The following is a 22,526-nucleotide window of genomic DNA, read 5'->3' as shown; positions in this document are numbered from 1 at the left end:
GAGTCACTTTTTAATCTTCACCTAAGATATACAATTGATGCTTTAAGTAGTCCAACATCACTACCATTTTGCAACAATGCATGGGACCATGAAACCAATCCTTCTTGCAGTAGGTGGTTTCATGTCCCGTTTGCTTTGCATGGGCTAACTTGTTACATCTCCAGCCTTTTCCAGTTGTGACGAAGGGTCATCGACCCGAAACGTTAACTCTGTTTCTCTCTCAAGAACTGCCTGACCCGCTGAGTATTTCCAGCATTTTCTGTTTTTATTTTAAGATTTCCAGCAGTCGCCATATTTTGCTTTTGCTAAACTGAAGAATGGGAACTGGGTTCAGACAATCCCAACTCCCTTTTTTTAAAATCAATTTTTAGACGTAAATAGTATTTATCAAATAAATGTATAACAGTACCCAGCGAGGTACTGAGCTGTACAGAGCATGTTTATTCCCAGCGTTTGCTAAATTAAATTATCTCCATGGGGTAAACCCCTGTTGGATGTGGCTGCGTGAACGTTGAGGATAGGACCGGATGTGATGCCCCTGCAGTTGAATAGCGTGCTGGCACTCGCTGTCTAAACACACCAAAGTACGGAAAGGCATCTTGAGCACGGTAGTAGAGTACTGGGGCTGGGGTAGGGAGGCGGGGCTGTGAAACTATACCCAGCTTGGTACACGGTACTTGGGAGAAGTGAGAAAGTTTGGCGAGGGGTAAAGAGCAGGATGTTGTCTGTCTCAATCATGGACCGTTGCATGGGATGCCATTGGTTGTACACGGTTCCCTTGCTTTGCCGGTAGTTGTTGCCTGCACTGCCCCCGGCTGTGTGTTATTGGGGTTGATAAAAACCTGCAATTATGTACCGCTTTTTCGGGGGTATTGATGTATATTTTTGTATTGGTTTTCTTGGTTACGTCATGTTGTGTGTTTTAGGAGTGACTGTTTTAAATGGAGAAGCCACCTGATGGGAGGCTTTCTGCTCTCAGCCCGTCACCATTTTGTCCTTCTGGATTTACGAACCGCTGCCTTTGCTCCACCGGCGTCTTCAGTCAGATTCCCAATGGAAGCAACTTCCGCTTCGGAAATTCTAACCCGAACACTTCTCGTATTTCTGGTTATTTTCCCCACCTTCCTCCCGCTTCCCCCCACCCCAAAACTCAAGCGGGGATCCACCAATCCCACTGTGTAACCATCTGAGAGTGACTCCCCGGATCAGGATCTTGCTGTGCGGATGGTCGTGGGTGACGACCTCCGTCCTTTAACCTGCCGCACCATTCGTCTCACCGTTTGGTTCTTTTCTCTCCGTTACAGCAACTTGCATTTATATAGCACCTTTAACGTAGGAAAGGAGCAGAAGGTTATGCAGATTGGGTGCGATGAAGAGGGGATGGGAGGAGGATTGTGTGGAGCATAAACACCGGCACAGACCAGTTGGACCGCATGGTCTGTTTCTGTGCTGTACATTCTATGTAAAACGTCCAAAGGCACTTCACAGGAGTGTTATCAATGTAAATATGTCTCATGTTTATGTATGCCTCTCAAACATATTCCTTTACTTTTTACTAAGCTTGTAGCTTTGACTTTTTCTTAAAGCATTCCTTGCATGCTTTGTTCCATTTCCTAAGCAATGGCACATGATAGACCATGTCATTGTAAGAAGGCGAGACATTAAGGATGTAAAAATCACAAGAGCCATGCGGGGAGCAGAATGCTGGACAGATCACCGTCTAGTCAGATCCACAGCTGTACATTGCTCCACATCAGCGCAAGCTTCCAAAACCGAGCAGAAGTGCCTTTAACACAGCTAGGCTGAAACATCAGTGCTACCGTGAGCAGTTCCAGGATGACCTCGATAACAGGCTGATGTCTCACGGACCGCTCATTGGCAACACCACACAGAAGTGGACAAAGCTCAAACAGATGGTGACAGACTCTTCAGCGCCATCAAGTCAGTCTATGGACCATCAAAACCCAGTACTACTCCACTTCTTTCAGCAGATGGCAGCACTTTGATCAAAGACAGGACTGGCATAAATGAGAGGTGGAGAGAACACTTCAGTAACCTTCTTAATCGACCTTCAATAGTGAACGAAGAAGCACTTGACTCCATACCCTAGCAACCTATCAAAGAAGATCTTGATCTTCCTCCCAGCATGGACGAAGTAAAGAAAGCCATCAACCAGATGAGTACTGGAAAGGCTCCAGGAAAGGATGGAATCCCTGTCGAAATCTACAAGGCAGTAGGCCCAGCAACTCGAGGCCTTTCATGACATAATAACTAGCATCTGGCAAGTTGAAGACATGCCACAGGACTTCCATGACGCTATGATAGTTTCCCTCTACAAGAACAAGGGCAACAAAGCAGACTGTGGCAACTACAGGGGAATATCACTTCTGTCCATTGCTGGGAAGATTATTGCCCGCATAGTATTGAACAGACTCATAGCTAGTGTTTCAGAAGTAAATCTTCCAGAAACACAATGTGGCTTTCGACCTGGTCGGAGCACAGCGGACATGATCTTTGCACTCAGACAAGTGCAGGAGAAGTGCATTGAGCAGAACGTGGACCTGTACGCTGTATTTATTGACCCCACCAAGGCCTTTGATACTGTCAACAGAGCAGTGCTGTGGTCAATCTTGACGAAACTTAGGTGCCCAAGGAAGTTTATCCACATCATCGAGCTGTTTCATGACAACATAACAGGTGAAGTGCTCTCAGACGGCACAACCACGGCCCCATTTGCCATCTCAAATGGAGTGAAACAAGGTTGTGTACTCGCTCCAATTCTGTTCAACCTATTCTTTACCTGCGTCTTGAACTATGCCATAAAAGACTTGGAGTTTGGGGTCTACCTGAAATATCGATTAGATGGTTCGTTGTTCGCCCTCCGCCGCCTTGCTGCAAAGACCAAAGTACGGAAACGACTCATCCTAGAGGCACTCTTTGCTGACAACTGCGCCCTCATGGCACACAAGGAGAATGACCTTCAATTCATACTCAGCAAATTTGCTGAGGCAACAGAATTGTTTGGCCTAACCATCAGCCTTAGTAAAACCGAGGTTCTCTATCAGCCTGCCCCTGGCACCACAGCACCTGCTCCCACAGTCTTCATCGGCAGTATACAACTAAAGTCAGTGGACAGCTTCAAGTACCTTGGCAGCACCATATCAAGTGATGGGTCCTTGGACAAGGAGATTGATGCAAGGATTTGTAAAGCCAGCCAGGCACTTGGTCGCTTGCGCACTAAGGTGTTGAGTCACCACCACATCCGACTGTCAACTAAATTGTCGGTGTATCGAGCAGTCGTTCTCTCATCTCTCCTTTATGGATGTGAGACCTGGACACCCTTCGGGCGACACACAAAAAAGCTGGAAGCTTTCCACATGCGCAGTCTCAGATCTATACTCCACATATGCTGGCAAGACCGGGTGTTAAACCTTGAGGTTCTGGAGAGAGCACAATCAACTAACATCGAGGTGATGATCATGCGAGCCCAGTTCCGGTGGGCTGGACATGTCATCCGCATGGATGAGTCAAGGATCCCTTGTCAGCTTCTTCACGGCGAGCTCTGTGAAGGTCGAAGACACCAGGGGCGCCCCCGCAAGCGCTATAAAGATTGCATCAAGGCTAACCTCCAGTACTGTGTCATCCGACCAAAGGACCTCGAGAATACAGCAGCTAATAAAATCCAGTGGCGAACCCTCACGAGGACTGCTTGCCAGACCTTCGAAGAAAGCCGATGTCAATACCTGCGGGACACTAGAGACAGACGACATCAGGTGGCAGTACTGTCAGCATCAGGCACACTGAACTTCCCTTGTCCGGTGTGCAAGAGACTATGTGCGTCCAGAATTGGCCTATACAGCCACTTGAAGACACATGCCATTGATGATTAGCACATCAACGTCTTTGTTGGATATGACAGACTACCAAGAGAGAGCTTTGACTTTTTCTTAAAGCATTCCTTGCATGCTTAAGGGGGGGGGCTAATGTTAACTTAACCTGCCCAACGAGGAACTGAAGGGATCGGATTAGCCACCCGTTTTACTTTCCACTCAAGTGAACCTAATTTTCAGTCATGCCAGTGGATCCTCGCTGAACGTACGATGGGAAACTGCCAGAGTGAGTGTGGTTATTCAGCTGCTTTCTTTCCACTCTGGCCCATCGGAGGATATTTTGTAACGGACACAATTGATGTCTCAAGTTTACCAACCATAGCAATCTTCATTGCCCGAGCACTGAAAAAGAATCTTCAACTGTGCCCCACTGGAATCCAGACAGAAATGTATGGGAAAAGTTTCTGCATGAGTACTCCCAATGTACATAATTCAGTATTATAGAATCATAGAAATTTGGGCACAGAAAAAGGCCATTCAGCCCATTAAGGTGCCAGACGAAAAAGGGCTATCCAGCCTAATTCCACTTTCCAGCTCTTGGACCATAGCCATGTATGTTAAACACTTAAGAATATGAGAAACAGGAGCAGGAGTAGGCCATTCGGCTCCTGGAGCCTGTTCCGCCATTCAAAAAGATCATGGCTAATCTTCCACCTCAACTCCACTTTCCTGCACTCTCCCCTTATCCCTCAATTCCCTTAATATGCAAAAATCTATCGATCTCTGTCTTCAATTTACTCAACAACTGAGCCTCCGCAGCCCCCAGGGTAGAAAATTTCAAAGATTCACCACTCTCCGAGTGAAGAAATTTCTCCTCATCTCAGTCCTAAATGGCAGACCCCTTATTCTGAGACGGTGACCCCTGGTTCTAGACTCCCCAACCAAAGAAAACATCCTCCCTGCATCTACCCCGTTAAAATTTAGTATAGTTCAATGAGATCACCTCTCATTCTTCTAAACTCGAGAGAATATAGGCCTAGTGTATATCCAAGTATGTTTTAATATTGCACAACCCAACCTATGATATTCCATCCATTTTGCTGGACAGAAAACCATGGACAAATGAGCACAGCTGTATTCCTGGCATTCATGAAAGCAGGAAATCTCCCTTACAATGAGCATCAGCCCTGTATACTTTAGTTCCCTGTTATGCATTGCCTATTTAACATATGGTAGCCAAATAAGGATATTATGCAGTTATCACCAATGTCACATTTTATCAGAGATTATTTTGGAAGTTACTAAAAAGAAATGTTACGATTTTGTAATCTATTCTTACGAAAAAAAATAATTATTATGTATTCAAGCATAATACTGGTGGTTGCTTATTATATTATTATGCTTATATGTAATTATCCTGCTTGTAAATAAATTGAACTATTAGTTTTAGCCTGAATGCAATAGCTTGGTACTGAGATATGTAACTCCTTTTGGAATGGATAGGTGTGGTCTTCAGTGCATAATCCCATAGTAAAGGGGTAATTGTTACTGCTGTGACACACTATCCCCTATCATGCAAAAGGTTGAAATTTTCAGTTCATAAGAGTCGTGGAACTGTTCATGGAAACTGTCTTTTGTGTACACAAGTTTAAGGTGTTGGGGATAGTCAAATTGTAACACTTGGATCTGTTATACTTAACAACAACAACTTGTATTTATATAGCATCTTTTACTTAGTAAAACATCCTAAGGCACTTCACAGGAGTGTTATCAAACAAAATTTGACACTGAGCCACGTAAAGAGATATTAAGGCAAAGAGGGAGGTTTTAAGGAGTATCTTAAAGGAGGAAAGAGAGAGACGGAGAGGTTTAGGAAGGGAATTCCAGAGTTTAGGGCCACGGGAGCTGATGGCACGGCCACCAATGGTGGAGCGATTAAAATCAGGGATGCGCAAGAGGCCAGAATTGGAGGAGCGCAGATATCTCGGGGGGGGGGGGGGGTTTACAAAGATAGGGAGGGATTTGAAAACAAGGATGGGAGTTTTAAAATCGAGGGGTTGTTCAATCAGAAGCCAACGTAGGTCAGCGGAGTGATGGGTGAACGGGACTTAGTGTGAGTTAAAACACGTGCAGCAGAGTTTTGGATGACCTTAAGTTTATGGAGGGTGGAAGATGGGATGCCTACCAGGAGTGCGCTGGAATCGTCACGTCTAGAGGTAGAAAAAACATGGATGAGGGTTCAGCAGATGAGCTGAGGCAGAGGCGGAGTCAGGCGATATTACAGAGGTGGAAGTAGATGGTTTTAGTGATGGCATGCATATGTGGTTGGAAGATCAACTCGGGGTCAAATACAACACCAAGGTTGTTAACAGTCTAGTTCAGCCTCAGACTGTTGTCAGGGAGAGGGATGGAGTCAGTGGAGAGGGAACAGAGTTTGTGACAGGAACCGAAGACATAGGCCGAGATTTTGCCTACCTCGGCAGGTCCAGTGCCGCCGGTGTCAGTGGCAGATCGTGGCCCCGCTGCTGGCTCTATCCCACTGTCTAAAATTAACTTACCTGAATGGGGCTTGTTAAGCCCGCCTAGCGCATTTCCCGGCCCAATTAGATGGAGCAGGTCTGGTGACATCATACATGATGACACATCTTGAGCCAGTTTCCTTAAAGGGACCATGGTCACCTTATTTTGATGTTTGTGCTTTCATTGTTCTACAGCATTGAGGTGCTGCAAACACTGACAATCACTGCTCAGAGGTGCAGGGCTGCACCAGTTTCTCCCATAACTTCCTCCGTATGTTTATGGAGAGAGTCAGAGCATGCAGGGAGGTTCACTCCTCTTCCGATGGCCGGAGGATACCTCTCCAGGTGACCAAGACAGCCTGGTTGCACATTGCAGAAGAGGTCACAAGCAGGGGTGTTGTCAGGAGGACCTGGGTGCAGTGGTGCAAATGTTTCAATGATCTCATTAGATCAGGAAACGCAAGTACAAAGCCACACTCACCTTCATTCTGCTGTGCCTTTCATCATATCCTCATGCACTGCCTTCACGACCCTAGTCCTGCACATCCTTACCCACGCCAACTGACCTTGCACTTCCAACCACCCATCTCTCTATCTCCATTATCACTTCCCCATCTCACTAGCCACCCCTCAACACTCACCCTGGTGCAATCATACCAACTAACACACAAGGGTAGCCACTTGGGTGTTTTATCCAATGTTAATGTAAAGTTTCTGTTAATGTGTTGTCAAACATTGAAACCTTTATTTTCAATACTTTGCATTCTTGGACAGATTTGTGTACACCTTTGCAAGTGGCTTAGTAAGTTGCAGTGAATGGGGAGACATAATGGTACCCTCAATGGTCATGAGTTTAAAAGGAATGGCTTGGGCATTGTAGGGGTGCTTTATGTTGTTGGTGTGGGGTGGTACCAACCTGGCACATCTGGTGGCAGCCAGGGTGCACAGCGTCAAGTGAAATAAATCTGGCCAGGCAGCAATGTGCTCAGGTGCTGATGCCCTGTGTCCTGTGCAGCACAGGTGATTTCAGAGAAGTTCGGTGTTGTTATTAGTGCTGCTGGTGTGCCTGATCGTGGTGGGATTCCGAGGACCAAGGTGAAATAGTATAAACGGTACCCATATTGATGGAATAGATGGCAGGTGATGTTGAGATGACAAAAGCAATCTGTCAATGGTGAGAGATGTTGTTGCAATGAGGTGACACTGGATAAAGAGTTTGCTCCAAACACTTGCAGCCTACATAAAGCTCAATCTGTGTTCCAAATGGAGTAAGCAACAGCTTCTGAACTTGGAAAGTGAACAGCTGTGAGGTGGGAGCTTTTATAGCACAATTCAAGCTTTCAACAAATCAGCTGATTCAATGGCCATTCAAATCCTACCTCAGGTTAACAGATGTGGTCCACGAGCAGCGCGGACTGCGTGGGCGAGCAGCTAACGTTAAAAAGGAAAGTTAAAAGCATTATTAAGGGTCTGACAACAAGCCAGTAATTGCTTTGAGTCGCTCTCCTCTGCGGGTCAGGTCGGATGCGAGATCACATCCATTGGGAAAGGCGTGTTGCGGCGGGTTCATGACCCGTGTCAAAAATATCAAATTTCCTACCCACTCTGCTACCAATCCCACCCGCTGAACTCCTCCTCCCACCCCCTGGAAGATTCTAGCCAATGGCTTCTGTCTTCCCAATATTCTGTTGGGAGGAAATTTCTGCTCATCCAGTACTGAATATCGGACAAGCAGTCTGACAATTTAGAGACAATGGAGGGGTCGAGAGTGGTTGTGGTGAGGTAGAGCTGGGTGTCATCAGCATACATGTGGAAACTGGATGATGTCGCCGAGGGGCAGCATGCAGATAAGAAATAGGAGGGGGCCAAGTCTAGATCCATCGGGGACACCAGAGGTAAGGATGCGGGAGTGGGAAGAGAAGCCAATGCAGATGATTCTCTGGCTGTAGGAGAGCAGCTGGCCTAGAAATCCTGGACAGATGGAATTAGCACAAAAATGGCTTGGCTAATTTTCTGATCCCCTTAAGTCCATTGTGCTCCTGCATGTTCAGCACAACAGATTGTAAGATTGCCATTTAAATGTTTCCAGTTTCATCAAGGTAGCAGAATGATGTCACTGCCATCAGCTGTGATTTCATTTCTTCTGTACTCTGCACTGAATTTCAATCACCTGTATCAGCATGAAATACTAGGCTGGAGATGAACGTCTATTTTTTTGATTGTGTCATTGGAAAGTTCCTACTGTCAATGAAGCCAGTGATCAATAGGAGGGCATGGTGCTGTTTTTTGTTCTCAAGGTGTTTGATTCCACTTCACACACGGGGCTAGAAGTGCTTATTTTGGTGGTAGATTCTTTTGTTGTGGAAATAATGTGATTCTGATTGATCTTTATGGATGTTCTTCTTTCTGTGGTGATAACACAAGGGGCCAAATGCTCTTCTTCTGTGCTGTAAGATTCTATGATTCTAGAACTGAGATTGCTACCTTTTTATTGTATGATTCTTTGCAGTTTGCTAACAGATCACATTTAAATTTCACACTTAGTTATATTGAATATTGAGACAGGTCCATGTGGTCCACAATAGCTTTTTCAGGACTTGGACATTTCTATTTTCTAACCATTGCTTTGGAATATGATCACGTGCTGTATGGAGTCCTATAATATCATATTCATAATGTGGAAGTGCTTTGACTTGAAATGATCTTGCAACATGAGTCGCCTGGTGATCAGAGCACTGACTAAAATGAAAACGTTATGCATGCATTGTTCTGTAAAGGTGCTTTAACATTGGAGGAGACGTGATCATAAAGAAAGTAAAAAACTTATTTGTATCTTTCCTTCTTCACTAAATATATCTGTACTTAGTGCTATCAGAAAAGTTATACATATATATGTATGTTTAAATTATGATTTTTAGTCACAACTTTCCTCCAAAATTGAATAATAGTACAAGCCTACCTGCACTTGCTACCGCTCATGTGAATCCTGGTTGTTTTTGATTTTCAAGATAAATCAGCAAAAATAAAAGAAATGCAGCTGGGGTTACCATCTAGAATACATTACAAAATATAAAGGCCTGCTCAGAGTCCTTCCTGTCAGAATGCCTCCCCAGTCAATGGTTTTCTCCTCAACTGTACTTTTGTTCAACTCCTTTCCTTCGATTACAGATTGTGGGAGGGGAGCTAGTACGTACTGTACACCATTTCTGCTTTAAAAATTACCGTAGAACATAAGAAATAAGAACATAAGAAATAGGAGCAGGAGTAGGCCATTTGGTCTCTCGAGCCTGCTCCGCCATTCAATTAAGATCATGGCTGATCTGATCCTGGCCTCAACTCCACTTCCCCGTCCGCTCCACATAACCCTGGACTCTCATCATTCAAAAATCTGTATATCTCCACCTTAAATATAATCAATGACCCAGCCTCCACAGCTCTCTGGGGTAGAGAATTCCAAAGCTTCACGACAAAGAGAAGAAATTCCTCCTCATTTCCGTTTTAAATGGGCGACACCTTATTCTGAAACTATGCCCCCTAGAAAAAGCTGGTGTTCATGCTTTATCTTGTTTTTGAAGTTTTAAAACAAAAAAAAATTCCAAATTACCTTAATTACATCTACAGTCATTTACCATCAACATACAGGAGTGCAGGATAAGATAGAGCTTACACATAGCCACTCCTGGCCTGTTCTGTGAATGGCCTGTCTTGTTGCCAATCCTAAAACATACTGCAAGTTGTAGGCACAAATGTTATCTGGGAGCCGACAGCTGTAATTTGCTAAATCTTTTCATTGGAGAGTGATGGCTCTGGAAATCCCCATCAACTGATGACTGAGACTTGTCACAGACGCACAGGCTTCAGACATACTGTTAGAAACATTTCGTAAACAGAAAATAAGATAGGTACATTTAATCATTTTCTTGTAAATATTGTATTTCTAAGGCCGTATTTCTAATAGTGAGATCACAGCTCAGTGGAAAACCCAAGATGGTGATCAGAAAGGATCTTTAAAAAAATGTTTTTGGTCACAGCTCTTTATTTGGACATGGAAGCAAGTTGATCCAAATGCATTTTCATGGCTCAGAACAATTCAGGAGGCTATTCCCAAGGTACCGAAAGAAGAATAGAAGGATATTTGTTCCAATTGTTGATTCATATTGGTACCCGAGAGTCCTGACATATGCTTACAAGAGCCTAAACACCGTCCTTCAGAATACACTGAAAAGTAGTGAAGGTCTTTCTTCAAGCATGGTCCCAATGCAGGGTTCAGCTTGTGGCATGCAGGATATCTGTCTATAAGCATAACTGCTTTATTGTTCAGAACTTCCAGGCATGCATTGGAATGGATCTCTCTAACCCACCTGGACAAGTTGTACGCTGGATTTGTGACAGAGTTAGACTCAGGTCTGACTACAGTCCACAAAGAGGTGACAATTAAGCCAAATTATATCAGTCAACCTCAATCCAGTTGAGTGGGTAGAAATCCATAAACCAAAATTCACTTTAATGTTCCACAAATGAACAAGAATTGGGCAATCACCCGCAAAAAAAGCCCGAAGATTTGAAAAGAGAATTTCTTCTATCACAATACTTTGGGGTGGGGGGGGGGGGGGTTGGTTAAAGTGCATTATCGGTATCTTTCAACTGCTAAAAGTCGACTGTTTGATTCAAATACCAAGAGATGTTCCTTTGTTTTAACATACATCGTCCTTCAACTTGGTGAGCAGAAAATAAAATGAAAATATATTTTAGGGACAATTTTCTTCTCCAGGCCCTACTGGGGCCATCAGGAGCAACATAGCCCGTGTGAGGGATGTTGTCTGCTCCACGCTTGTCCCTGGCCCATCGTACTCCTGATTGCTGGCATTAGGGTCTTCTGACTGCTGGTGGAGAGCAGCAGCCAGGCCACCAACCTTTTCTCATCTTGGACCTTTGGGCTGCCCCTGGGACCCCCTCAGATCCTCCAGTCCATAGAGGGTGCGGTTGTCAGCTCCACCACCCAGTTTGTTGGGGCATCCCTGCCTGTGCGAATGCTACCCTCTCCCCTCATTATAATACCTATGCGGGGCTTGCATCTACTCCAGCTAGGGGAGCCCCGGAAATTCTGGAGTAGTGTTGTGGGGGCAAAGACCTGACAAAATTACTTTATGCCTCCCTCTCCTAATCATGGCACCTGGAACTGACCTTTCCCCAGGTACAACAAAGAGGAAATGATGAGGGTATTATGCAAAAGATCTTCCCCCACCACTGCCCCCCCCTCCTCCCCACTCCACAAAGATTGACTTGCATTATAAATGTAAGCAAGCTAACTTTTTGTTTTTAAGTGATTCTACCTTCTTCCCTCCCCCCATTTCATTTTTGATTCATGCTGGTGTAGTTCATTAGACAGCAACAGCCCTCCAGTGCCGTGCTATGCAGCCAGTCTAAATGTGTGAGCTTGGACAGGCTCTCTCTCTCTCTCTCTGGGGATCATCACTGCCAAGCCTAATGCTGTCCTCACCGAACATACACACACACATACACACACACTGGGCCCAAGTTTCGGGCCGCGCCTAGAACGGCGCAGCCCCGACTTGGACGCCCGTTTTTCGCGCCACAAAGTGCGCCTAAAAAAAACTCAGATTCTCTGGCTCCCTGCTGGTCCTCTGGAGTCGGGCGCGGTGCAGCACGAGCTGTGGGGGGACGGAGCTAGGTCCCTGCGCTGAAAACAGTGCCGGGGCCTCTGCACATGCGCACTACAGTGGGCGCGCATGTGCAGTAGCTCCAGGCGCCCAAAACTGTGTGGGAGGGGCCCGAAGCACGCAGCCCCTAGCCCTGGCCGAATGGCCTCACTGGGGCTGCATGCAAAAGGCTGCCTCCCACGCCCAGCTCTTGCTTCCTCCCGACCCGACTCGACTCCCGCTTCCCCCCCGCCCCGGACCAAACCCGACCCCTACTCCCGCTTCCCCCCCCCTGCCGCCGGACCGGACCCGACTGCGCTTCCCCCGCCACCCCCCACCCCCGACCCGAACCGAACCGACCAGCGCTCCCTCCCTCCCCCCTACCCGAACCAACCCGACCTCCCTCCTCCCGCCCCCCCCCCCGACCCAACGCCACCTACCTATAAATCTGGTGCTGGGGACGGGCCCTGCCCGAAGTCTTGGGCCCGGCCCTGCCCGGCCTGTTCAGCCTCCCTCCCTCTTCTCCTTCCCCCTGCTTCTCCTTTCCCCTCCCCCTCTTTCCCCTTCCCCCTCTGCCTCCCTCCCCCCCTCCCCTCGCTGTCAGAAACACAGACACTGACAGACAGAGTGTGAGAGGCACACACAGACAGACAGAGAGATGTAGCACTGACAGAGACACACTGGGGGAGGCATCCCAGCACGCTGTTGGAGGGCTCCCGGTGTTGCAGTCGGTAAGTAGAAAATGTTTTATTTATTGATTTAAAAAAAATATATATTTCTTATTAATTTTTTTTGATGATTTATTGGTTGATTTATTGATGTTTTTATCATTTATTATTGATGATGGCTCTTTATTTGTAAAACTTAAGTGTTTAATGTTTGTAAACTTCCCTTTAAACCCCCGCCCCCCCCCCCCCCCCCATTCCCTACGCCTAATTTGTAACCTAAGCCTGATTTTCTAAAGTGTAGACAAGGTTTTTTCGAGCGTACAAGAATTTTCACTTACTCCATTCTAAGTTAATTTGAAGTTTTCACTGCCAAAACTTTGAAAACAGGCGTAAGTGGCCGGACACACCCCCTTTTGAAAAAAAAATTCTGTTCCAAAGTGAAACTGTTCTAACTGACTAGAACTGGAGCAAACTAAATGATGAGAATTTAAATTTCTAAGATACTCTGTTCTACACCAGTTGCTCCAAAAAATCAGGAGCAACTGAGGCCGAAACTTGGGCCCTATATAACCAGGGATCGCTGGGTGGCGGTCAGAAGCAAGGATCCTGAATGATTTTATGTTTAACGTAACTAATGCAAAGCTCACGTACCCCTCCCCGTTCATAGGCAACACCTTCTCAGTGAATACTCTCACCTGTTCCAGGTAGGTGGGTGACCGTTCTGATTTGCGGCCACAGCTGTAGGCAGGGTACAAAAGTAGGGTTTTTTGAAATTCCTCCAGTAAGTAAGAGCATATTCCAGCAGATTAAATAAAATCATACCTCAGTAAGATTAGCTGAATATGGCGCTGGATCCCACACTAATAAGGTGCCTGTTCTGTATAAATTGTTACTGTGAAACTTGTGATCTTGCCTTGCGAGGACCTGGGAGGAAAAGTTTTGGTTTAGCAAGTGCAAAGTGCATGGATAACCTCGATATCTGTCAATGAGGGAAGAGCAGAATAGATGGTTATATACTCGATACACAGAGTTCATCACTTCTAATTATATCAATCAAAATCTATACTGTTTGACAAAAGAGCCCTTAAAATAATGTCACCACTTAAGTACTTAAAAAAACAATTCTGTGTATCATTAATCTTTGGGAGTTGGTGGACAGATTCCAGTATCTTCCATTATATAGCGCCACTGCATCATAGGACACAGACCCAACGGAATACAAAGTACAAATAAAGATTGTTCTGTATTTTTATAAAATGAATTTATTCCAAAATAAAAGCTGCAGTGTCCCATAACAATTAAAGATTTATTTTTAATGCCACAGTTTGTTTCACTTAGTCAGTGACTTAAAGACCCCAAGTTTCCACATGTGGCAAAACAGGCGCCCCTCTGAGCTGGGCGCCCGATTTTCGCACCAAAAACGGCGCCTGAAAAAAGATGCGCTATTCTCGAGCGCTTTGTAGCTCGATGTCTGATTGGCGCGGTGCCCAGGGGGCGGAGCCTACCACTCGCGCCGATTTTGTAAGTAGGAGGGGGCGGGTACCATTTAAATGAGTTTTTTTCGTGCCGGCAACCCTGCGCGTGCGCGTTGGAGCGTTCGCGCACGCGCAGTGTGAAGGAAACATTGGCACTCGGCCATTTTTGTAGTTCTTTGTAGCTGTTCAATTTTTAAAATTTTTTAATAAAACCACATTGCCCTTCCATGATCAGCACTGAGGCTTCTTGCAGCAGTGAGAAGGCTGCAGGAAGCCTCAGAAGTTGAGGCAGCCATTTCCCGACGGGCCCGACCGACGGCAGGGGGGCCTCCCCCCACTCTGCCGTCGGGAATGGCTGCCTCAACTTCTGAGGCTTCCTGCAGCCTTCTCACTGCCTCCCCCCCCTGCTGCCGTCGGGAACGGCTGCCTCAACTTGTGAGGCTTCCTGCAGCCTTCTCCCTGCCTGAAGCACTTTCACACAGGTAGGAACATGGTTTATTTAGTCTTTTCTTTGCTTATAAATTTTTATTCAGGTTGGAATTATTTGTATAATATTTGTATAAGTATAACTAAGGATTTATTGCAGAATGTAATGACTTCCCTCCACCCCACCCCCTCCCCACCTCGTTCTGGACGCCTAATTTGTAACCTGCGCCTGATTTTTTAATATGTAGACAAGGTTTTTTCAGGCCTACAAAAATCTTCACTTGCTCCATTCTAAGTTAGTTTGGAGTACGTTTTCACTGTGGAAACTTTCAAATCAGGCGTCAGTGGCCGGACACGCCCCCTTTTGAAAAAAAACTCTGTTCAAAAGTGAAACTGTTCTAACTGACTAGAACTGCAGAAAACTTAAATGTGGAGAATTCCGATTTCTAAGATACTCCGTTCTCTACCAGTTGCTCCTAAAAATCAGGAGCAAATCATGTGGAAACTTGGGGCCAATGTGTGGGATCTGATTTTTACTCTTCCCAAAGTCCCTGCACACGACAGTAAGACACACCGACAATCCCAAAGCCATCAATGAATTTACTGCAGAAAATGCTCTGCTGCTCCAATGCCCCATCAATCACCAGTCAGCATTCCTCCATTTACACAAAGTTATCTCAAATTTTCTAAAGGAAAATTGAACCCATGGTGTACACAGAAATATGGCAGGCGCAAAATCTAACACTTCGCGAATGGATGGATTCAATATTCAGTGACTTACACAATATTCAGTGGGAACAAGCCACTGGACGAATGCCAAACCCACTAATTCTTCAACCTATTTCAGTTACAGCTTCCAATCCCTTCATAGGGACGCTGCAGCTTTCAAAGCAAACTTTAAATTTGCGGATTTCCAGAACAAAAATGTGATTATAAAAAAGATCAAATCAAGTTGTATTGTTGAAGAGTTGAGGCTGAAATTTTTCTGCATGTTATTGCTGATTTTTGTCCCCTCCTGCTGCTGGCAGTGTGTGTAAGATCAGATGCGTGCTCTGTCGACATGTCTGCTGCTTCGAAACTCTTGGCTTTTGAACATTAGAGCCTCGATTTTAACTCGGGATGGGCACAGAGGTTGTGGGGGCCGAGGCAGGCACTCGCGCTTCTCCTGGCTCCACATTCAGGTAAGGATAACATTTTGTAATTACACTTTGGGTGGTGGCCTCCAGTGGTCCCTTTAAGGAACGGCTGGTTTGGTTGCTGTGCACCCGAGAAAACTAACTGCAGCACAAGCGGTGTATGCTGTGCTCAGTCACATAGACAATGGGCCAAACTTCTTTTTAAGGCAGTGAAGCATATCATTAAAAAAATTATACTTTAAAAAATGACAACCCTAGTGTTACACAAACTTATTAAAATATCTGATGCATAGGGTGCTTTACCCTGTAAAAATAATTGCATTTTATCATCATTGAGCATATATTATAAAAACAACCGATAGGGTACAGCTGAAGGCATCTGTAACAGGCAAATGTTTCATAAAAGCCTGAAGGTTGCTCAAGCATAGAAATATTTGGATAGATTGTATTGGGAACCACCACTGATTCCTCGGTTGAGGGGTAGTTACATCTATGTGTCTCTTATTGCTATGCACAAGCATTTTCTGGACATGTTAAAGTGAGCTTCTGATACAAAAGCCTTCAGTGCCCATTTGTCTCCTGTAGATTTTCCAAATTGCTTTGTTGATGGGCTCCTGTTTGGGACTAATAATCAGATGCCTGGCACCCATTGCTCTAATGTGTGTTGGACGCTGTCTCGTAAGAACATAAGAACATAAGAAATAGGAACAGGAGCCCATCGAGCCTGCTCCACCATTCAACAAGATCATGGCTGAACTTATGAGGAGAGGTTGAGTAGGTTGGGCCTCTACTCATTGGAATTCAGAAGAATGTGAGGTGATCTTATCGAAACATATAAGATAATGAGGGGACTTGACAAGGTGGATGCAAATAGGATATTTCCACTGATGGAGGAGACTAGAACTAGAGGGCACGATCTTAGAATAAGGGGCCGCCCATTTAAAACAGAGATGAGGAGAAATTTCTTCTCTCAGAGGGTTGTAAATCTGTGGAATTCGCTGCCTCAGAGAGCTGTGGAAGCTGGGACATTGAATAAATTTAAGACAGAAATAGACAGTTTCTTAAATGATAAGGGGATAAGGGGTTATGGGGAGCGGGCAGGGAGGTGGAGCTGAGTCCATGATCAGATCAGCCATTACCTTATTGAATGGCGAAGTAGGCTCGAGGGGCCGAATGGCCTACTCCTGCTCCTCTTTCTTATGTTCTTATGTTTAACTTCTAAATCAATTCCACTTTCCTGCTCTATCCCCATAATCTATCGATCTCAGTCTTGAATATATACTCAACGGCTGAGCATCCACAGCTCTCTGGGGTAGAGAACTCCAAAGATTCACAATCCTCTAAGTTACAAAATTTCTCCTCATCTCAGTCCAAAATAGCCAACCCCTTATCCTGAGACAATGACTCTTAGTTCTAGACTCTCCAGCCAGGTGAAACTGCCTTTCAACATCAACCCTGTCAAGCCCTCATATGTCTCCCCATATATGGTTAGCTAGACTGGATCACCCTATGCCACAGGGTTCATTAAGACACGCAAATTAATGTAGGTCAGGGGGCCTCACCATAATGTGACTGGAGCACCTGAGTAGCATTCCAGAGACACACCACCCATTTGGAATGGGTGGTGAAGGGGAGGCCAGCAGAACAAAAATACTTGGATTCTCTAGGGTACTTCTAATAGGGCCTCTCTTCTTTCCTCCCCCTTGGTCCCACAGCCACCAATGGCCAAACGAGGAAAGGAATAGCTGTGCTTCAAACCGGTTTCACTGGTCATGTAGCAGCTTTTCACTGGCCACTGACATTCCAGGACCCCATCGCAGAGCGTCAAGCACTATTACCATGAGTGCCAGCAAATTATGTAAATGAGTTCAGCTTGCATTATGGGACGAGGTCAACACATTTAGGTGCAACTATGGCTAGCACCTCAGGAACAATGGTCCCAGCACAGTACTGCCACCTTACATAATCAACCCCAATATGTTCTTCATAAGCAAACATGTGTTAGGAGATGCAAGAATATTCTCTGAATAACTCATTTTTTGAAGAGGCAGCCGAAGAGATCCCGAGGTAGGGATCATGTGGAGAAAGTAGATAGGAAGGCTGGAGGCTTGGTCCCACCGGCAGATGTGCAGACAATTTTCCATTCCATGCTCCACTGACTATGACCACATGGATTCCTTCCCTGTCATTTCATAGAAAACTACCAACATACTATTGCCTTAAAACTACCTTATAATCCTTTTCTCTCTTCCTTTATATCTGCAACATGACTCAGAGATGGGTTCCAGGAAGATGTATGTGGGAAACCCATCTGACGATGTACCATTTAAAACTGAGATGAGGAGGAATTTCTTCTCTCAGAGGGTTGTAAATCTGTGGAATTCACTGCCCCAGAGAGCCGTGAATTCACTGCCCATGAGGTCATTGAATGTATTTAAGGCGGAGATAGACAGATTTTTGAGCAATAAGGGAATAAAGGGTTATGGGGAGCGGGCAGGGAAGTGGAACCGAGTCCATGATAAGATCAGCCATGATGTTATTAAATGGCGGAGCAGGCTCGAGGAGTCAAATGGCCTACTCCTGCTCCCATTTCTTATGTTCTTGTATTGCTCATTCTTACCATTCCAAGTCCCCATTCAGTGATATGAACCCCACAGGATTTAGATAGTGTCTTCTATATGTATCTGTATGCTTGTATTTTGTTTGCATCAGTGGAATGTTATGGGATGATTTAGCACATGAAAATTTGTTAGGACTCTTTAAATATCTGTTCTCCATTGTACGTTACCTTCTCCTCTCTTCGTAGCTCTCATTCAGCACTCAACTTCCAAAGAGGATGGTGGTCCACAACTTGTTTTCAGGCCACTGTCAATGCATCCAGGAGATGCACAAGGCAAATCATTAATTGATTTGTGGGCAAGTTATTCCTCCTTATGGGAATCTGCCTCATGTCTGCTCACTCCCTCCCCCACAACAGGTGTGGAATTGTGGATATGAACTGGCATTGTAGTACTCTGTGATGTAGCGCATCACTACAGTAGTCTGCCACATTATCAGGCTGCCCGTATATAACCATTCTTCTGCAGCGGCCACTCCCGTGACACAGGCCAATTGCGGCTCTTTCACAATCCTGTAAAATACAATTGTAACGTACCACTTTGCCGTCGAACCCTAGATTTTCGCCCATGTTAAAAGTCAACCTGGTTTGACGTTACCTGTGAATTAACTAGCCGAATTGTTGTGCGTCTCCCCACATCGGACTCAAATCCTATGGTGGGTGCCCCATTGAACCTCAGAACAGCATCATGGGCATCTGATAATAAGAGAAATTGACAAGTAGATTCCAGAGGTTTATTTCTGTTTAGACCTTTGCTCGCTGAATTATGTATTGACAAATCCACAGGAAGGTTATTCAGTGGAAATTTCAAACTAAATGAAGTTGTGTGTAATTCAATAAACGATTAAATGCTGGAGGTGACCTGATAACACGAGAGTCGAAGTCTCAAAGGAATAAATTTTTTTAGCATTACGAGTACAATTATTTTCCAAATAGGAGACAGAGTGGAATGTGATGGAGTTCGTTCATAATACAGTCTGGAGGTCACTACCTCCATCTTACCTGTGTGTGCTGGCAGACTTGACCTTCCATGTGTTTTGGGGCTATATTCGTGGCCTACATAGATTTTGGATGTTGTTGGAGTTGGGATTCAGTTATGCTTCTGCCTATTCTCTTGCTCTCCAGGAAGAGAAAGCAACAGAATGCTATTAAAAGGGGGTGTCCCAGCATCCACAGTGTTAGTGGAAGTCTCACTTGGCAACTGCCCATGGTGGGCTGATTGAAAGCACAAAGATGAGCATCTAAGGAACGGTTAGTACAGTCCTGCATCCCATGCAAAGTGTGCTGGAGCATTCCTGTGAGTGGCATTTCAGCAAATCACTAACACTGAGTTAAGCTGACTAGGCCGTGAATACTGCTCAGAGCCCACTGACATATTTTCTGCTTCTCAAAGACAATGAGCAACAGTGAGAAAAAGTCTAACCCCATTATTTGTTCGGGGAAAAAGCAATGACGGAGAGTCAAGTCAAGTAATAAGAACAACTTGTACTTATAGAGTGCTGTTAAGATAGAAAAATGTCCTAATGCATTTCACAGAGGCATAATCAAAAAATTAACACCAAACTAAAAAAGGAGATATTAGGAGGGGTGACCAAAAGTTTGGTCAGAGATGTGGGTTTTAAGAAGGGTCTTAAAGGAGCAGAGGGAGGTGGAGAGACATGGGAGATTTACGGAGGAAGTTCCAGCATATGGGACCCAGGAGGCTGAAGGTCCAGCCAACAAGTGTGGGGTAGATGATGAAGGAAGGAATGTACAAGATGGCAGAATCAAAGGAATAGACAATTTGGGGAGGGGATTTAAAGTTGGAGGAGATTAGCCTGATAGAAAGGTGCAAGGTCATGAAGGGATTTGAATAAGAGGATGGGAGTTTTAAATTTGAGGTGCTGGTGGATTGTGAGCTAATGTAGGTTAACAAGGATAGCGGTGATGGGTGAGCTGGACTTGGTGTGGGATGGGAAAAGGGCAGCAGAGTTTTGGAAACGCTGATGTTTAAGGAGGTCGGAGGGGAAGTTGGACCAGGTGAACATTACAATAGTTGAGGTTGTAAACAGTCTGATTCAGCCACAGACAGGGAGGTGGATCAAATCAATGGAAAGGGTACAGAGAGTGTGTTGGAGACTTGAGATGATGGCTTTGGTTTTCGGAATGTTTAGCTGGAGCAAATTGCGGCTCATTCACGGCTGGATGTTAGACAAGCAGTCTGACAACACAGAGGCAGTGGAGAGGTAGAGCTCAGTTTTATCAGTGTGTTAATTGAAGCTGATCCCATATCTGCAGACGATGTCACCAAGGGGAAACATGTAGATGAGGTAAATGAAGAGGCAAAGGATAGACCCTTGGTGCCTCCAGAGCCAATGGTGCAGCAACAGGAAGGGAAGCCATTGCTGGATATGCATTGGCTACGGTAGGATGGGCGAGGGTGGAGTCAGGTGAGAGTAACCCCACCGAGAAGGACGACAGAGGCGAGGCATTGGAGAAGGGGTGATGTAGTCGTTCGTGTTAAAGGCTGTAAAGGGGTCGAGGAGAGATAATGTACCACTGTCGCGGAGAGTTCCACTTATGATTTTGTTTGGAGCCCTTTTAGTGCTGCAGCAAGGTTGAAATACTGATTGGAGTGATTCAAACAGGGATGGGCATGGATCTACTGCGTGTTCAATGATTTTGGAGAGGATGGGGAGGTTGGAGATGTGCCAGTAGTTGGCAAGGACAGTGGGGGGGGGGGGGGGGCGGTCGAGAATATTTTCTTTGAGAGGGGCGATAATGATGGCAGTTCTAAAAGAAAAGAGGGCAGTACCTGAAATATCAGCTAGCATGGGGGTCATGAAGGGAGTAGGATGGTCAGCAGTTTAGTGGGAGTAGGGTCAAGGGGTGGGTGAGTCTCAAGGACAAGTTGTGCTTGGAGCGGGTATGGAAACATAGCTAGAGACATGGGTTCAGAGATAAAGCTGGAAGAAGCTGAGTGGCAGATTTGGCTTCTTGGGCAAGAGGAAGGGAGAGAAGGGAATAGGAGAAAGAAGGAGGGAATATCAGGAATTGCTGGATGAGGGAAAGCAAGGACAGTGAGAGAGAGAGAGAGATAGGGAGAGTGAGAAACACAGAATAAGAGGAGGCAACTGAGAGCATGAGAATGAGAGTGAGAGAACAAGAAAGTAAGAGGGAGAACGAAAAGAGAGAATCTGAGAATGAGGGATATAAACGAGAGAAAATGAGACAGTCAGATGGACAGGGACAAAAACAGATAGAGAGAGATATCTGAAATCAGCAAAGGAAATGAAGGGGTGCAAAAGAAATTCTGGCAATCAATGTAACAAACTTTAAAAAATCAGTTGTGACATCCAAAGTGAAAAGATATAGGAAATAAATCAATATGTTGATTCTGGTTAAAAGAATGTCCAAGAAAAAGTTTGAAATAATCAGGATCTCCCAGTTTGCTAACTAACACCATCCTTGTGCTGCAGTTGTGGTGCCTGTGCTACACCATAAAGTGTCGGGACACCGATGACAACGGGACTGAATAAAGCTGGGAGAGTTCAGAGTGTGTCGCAACATAGCAGAGATGATTGCAGTTCACCTGGTAGATGCCAAAGTTTGAAAAATGTTGCACACTACTCTTTCACGTGTCCTTCAACAAACTTTCTCTGTCAAATATCTGTCCAGTTCAATCTCCCAAATCAATTGTTGCCCACTGCCTCCCTGAAAGTAGTGCAGTGGGCTCTTTAAATCTAAACTGAGTCAATAGGATTACATCTAGGAGTGATCTTGTTTCATTTGGTTTTAACTTACCTTTTAAAACTTGGCCCTGGGGATGGTACAGGCAGTATGGCCTGATATTCTATTCCAGTCAGTGCCCAATTCAAAGGGAGTACTGATGTTGATATCTAACACATCCATATCCTCTTGTATTCAGGATGCTTTTGATGGTGACCATCACCTCAGTGTGTGGAATACTCATTTTTGGAATAAACAATTTAATATGAAATCAAAGTTCAACAGATTTCTTACCTAGTGCACATTAAAAGATAAAAAAAGATTTGCATTTATATAGCAGCTTTCACAACTACGGCTGTCTCAAAGCTCTTTACAGCCAATGACTTACTTTTGGAGTGTAGTCACTTGTAATGTGGGAATTGCCCATTGGACAATTTGGGGCAGTATATCAAGAAACTACTCTCTTGTATCCATTTGAACAAGGTTC

General features: G+C 45.1%; 1 protein-coding gene across 3 annotated transcripts in view; it reads right to left on the bottom strand.

Moving 5' to 3' along the window:
* Positions 1–22,526, bottom strand: part of LOC139265861 (beta-galactoside alpha-2,6-sialyltransferase 1-like) — a 139,026-nt gene that overhangs the window by 5,900 nt on the left and 110,600 nt on the right. For all 3 annotated transcript variants that reach the window (XM_070883376.1, XM_070883378.1, XM_070883377.1), the window contains 2 exons: positions 18,930–19,027; positions 13,500–13,601 (listed from right to left, as the gene is read on the bottom strand). In XM_070883376.1, coding sequence (XP_070739477.1) covers positions 13,500–13,601; positions 18,930–19,027 — 200 coding nt within the window. The remainder of the gene's footprint in view (positions 1–13,499; positions 13,602–18,929; positions 19,028–22,526) is intronic.

Source organism: Pristiophorus japonicus, chromosome 6 (genome assembly GCF_044704955.1).
Source record: "Pristiophorus japonicus isolate sPriJap1 chromosome 6, sPriJap1.hap1, whole genome shotgun sequence".
NCBI classification, from domain to species: Eukaryota; Metazoa; Chordata; class Chondrichthyes; family Pristiophoridae; genus Pristiophorus; species Pristiophorus japonicus.
This window is presented reverse-complemented; position numbering and strand designations above follow the sequence as displayed.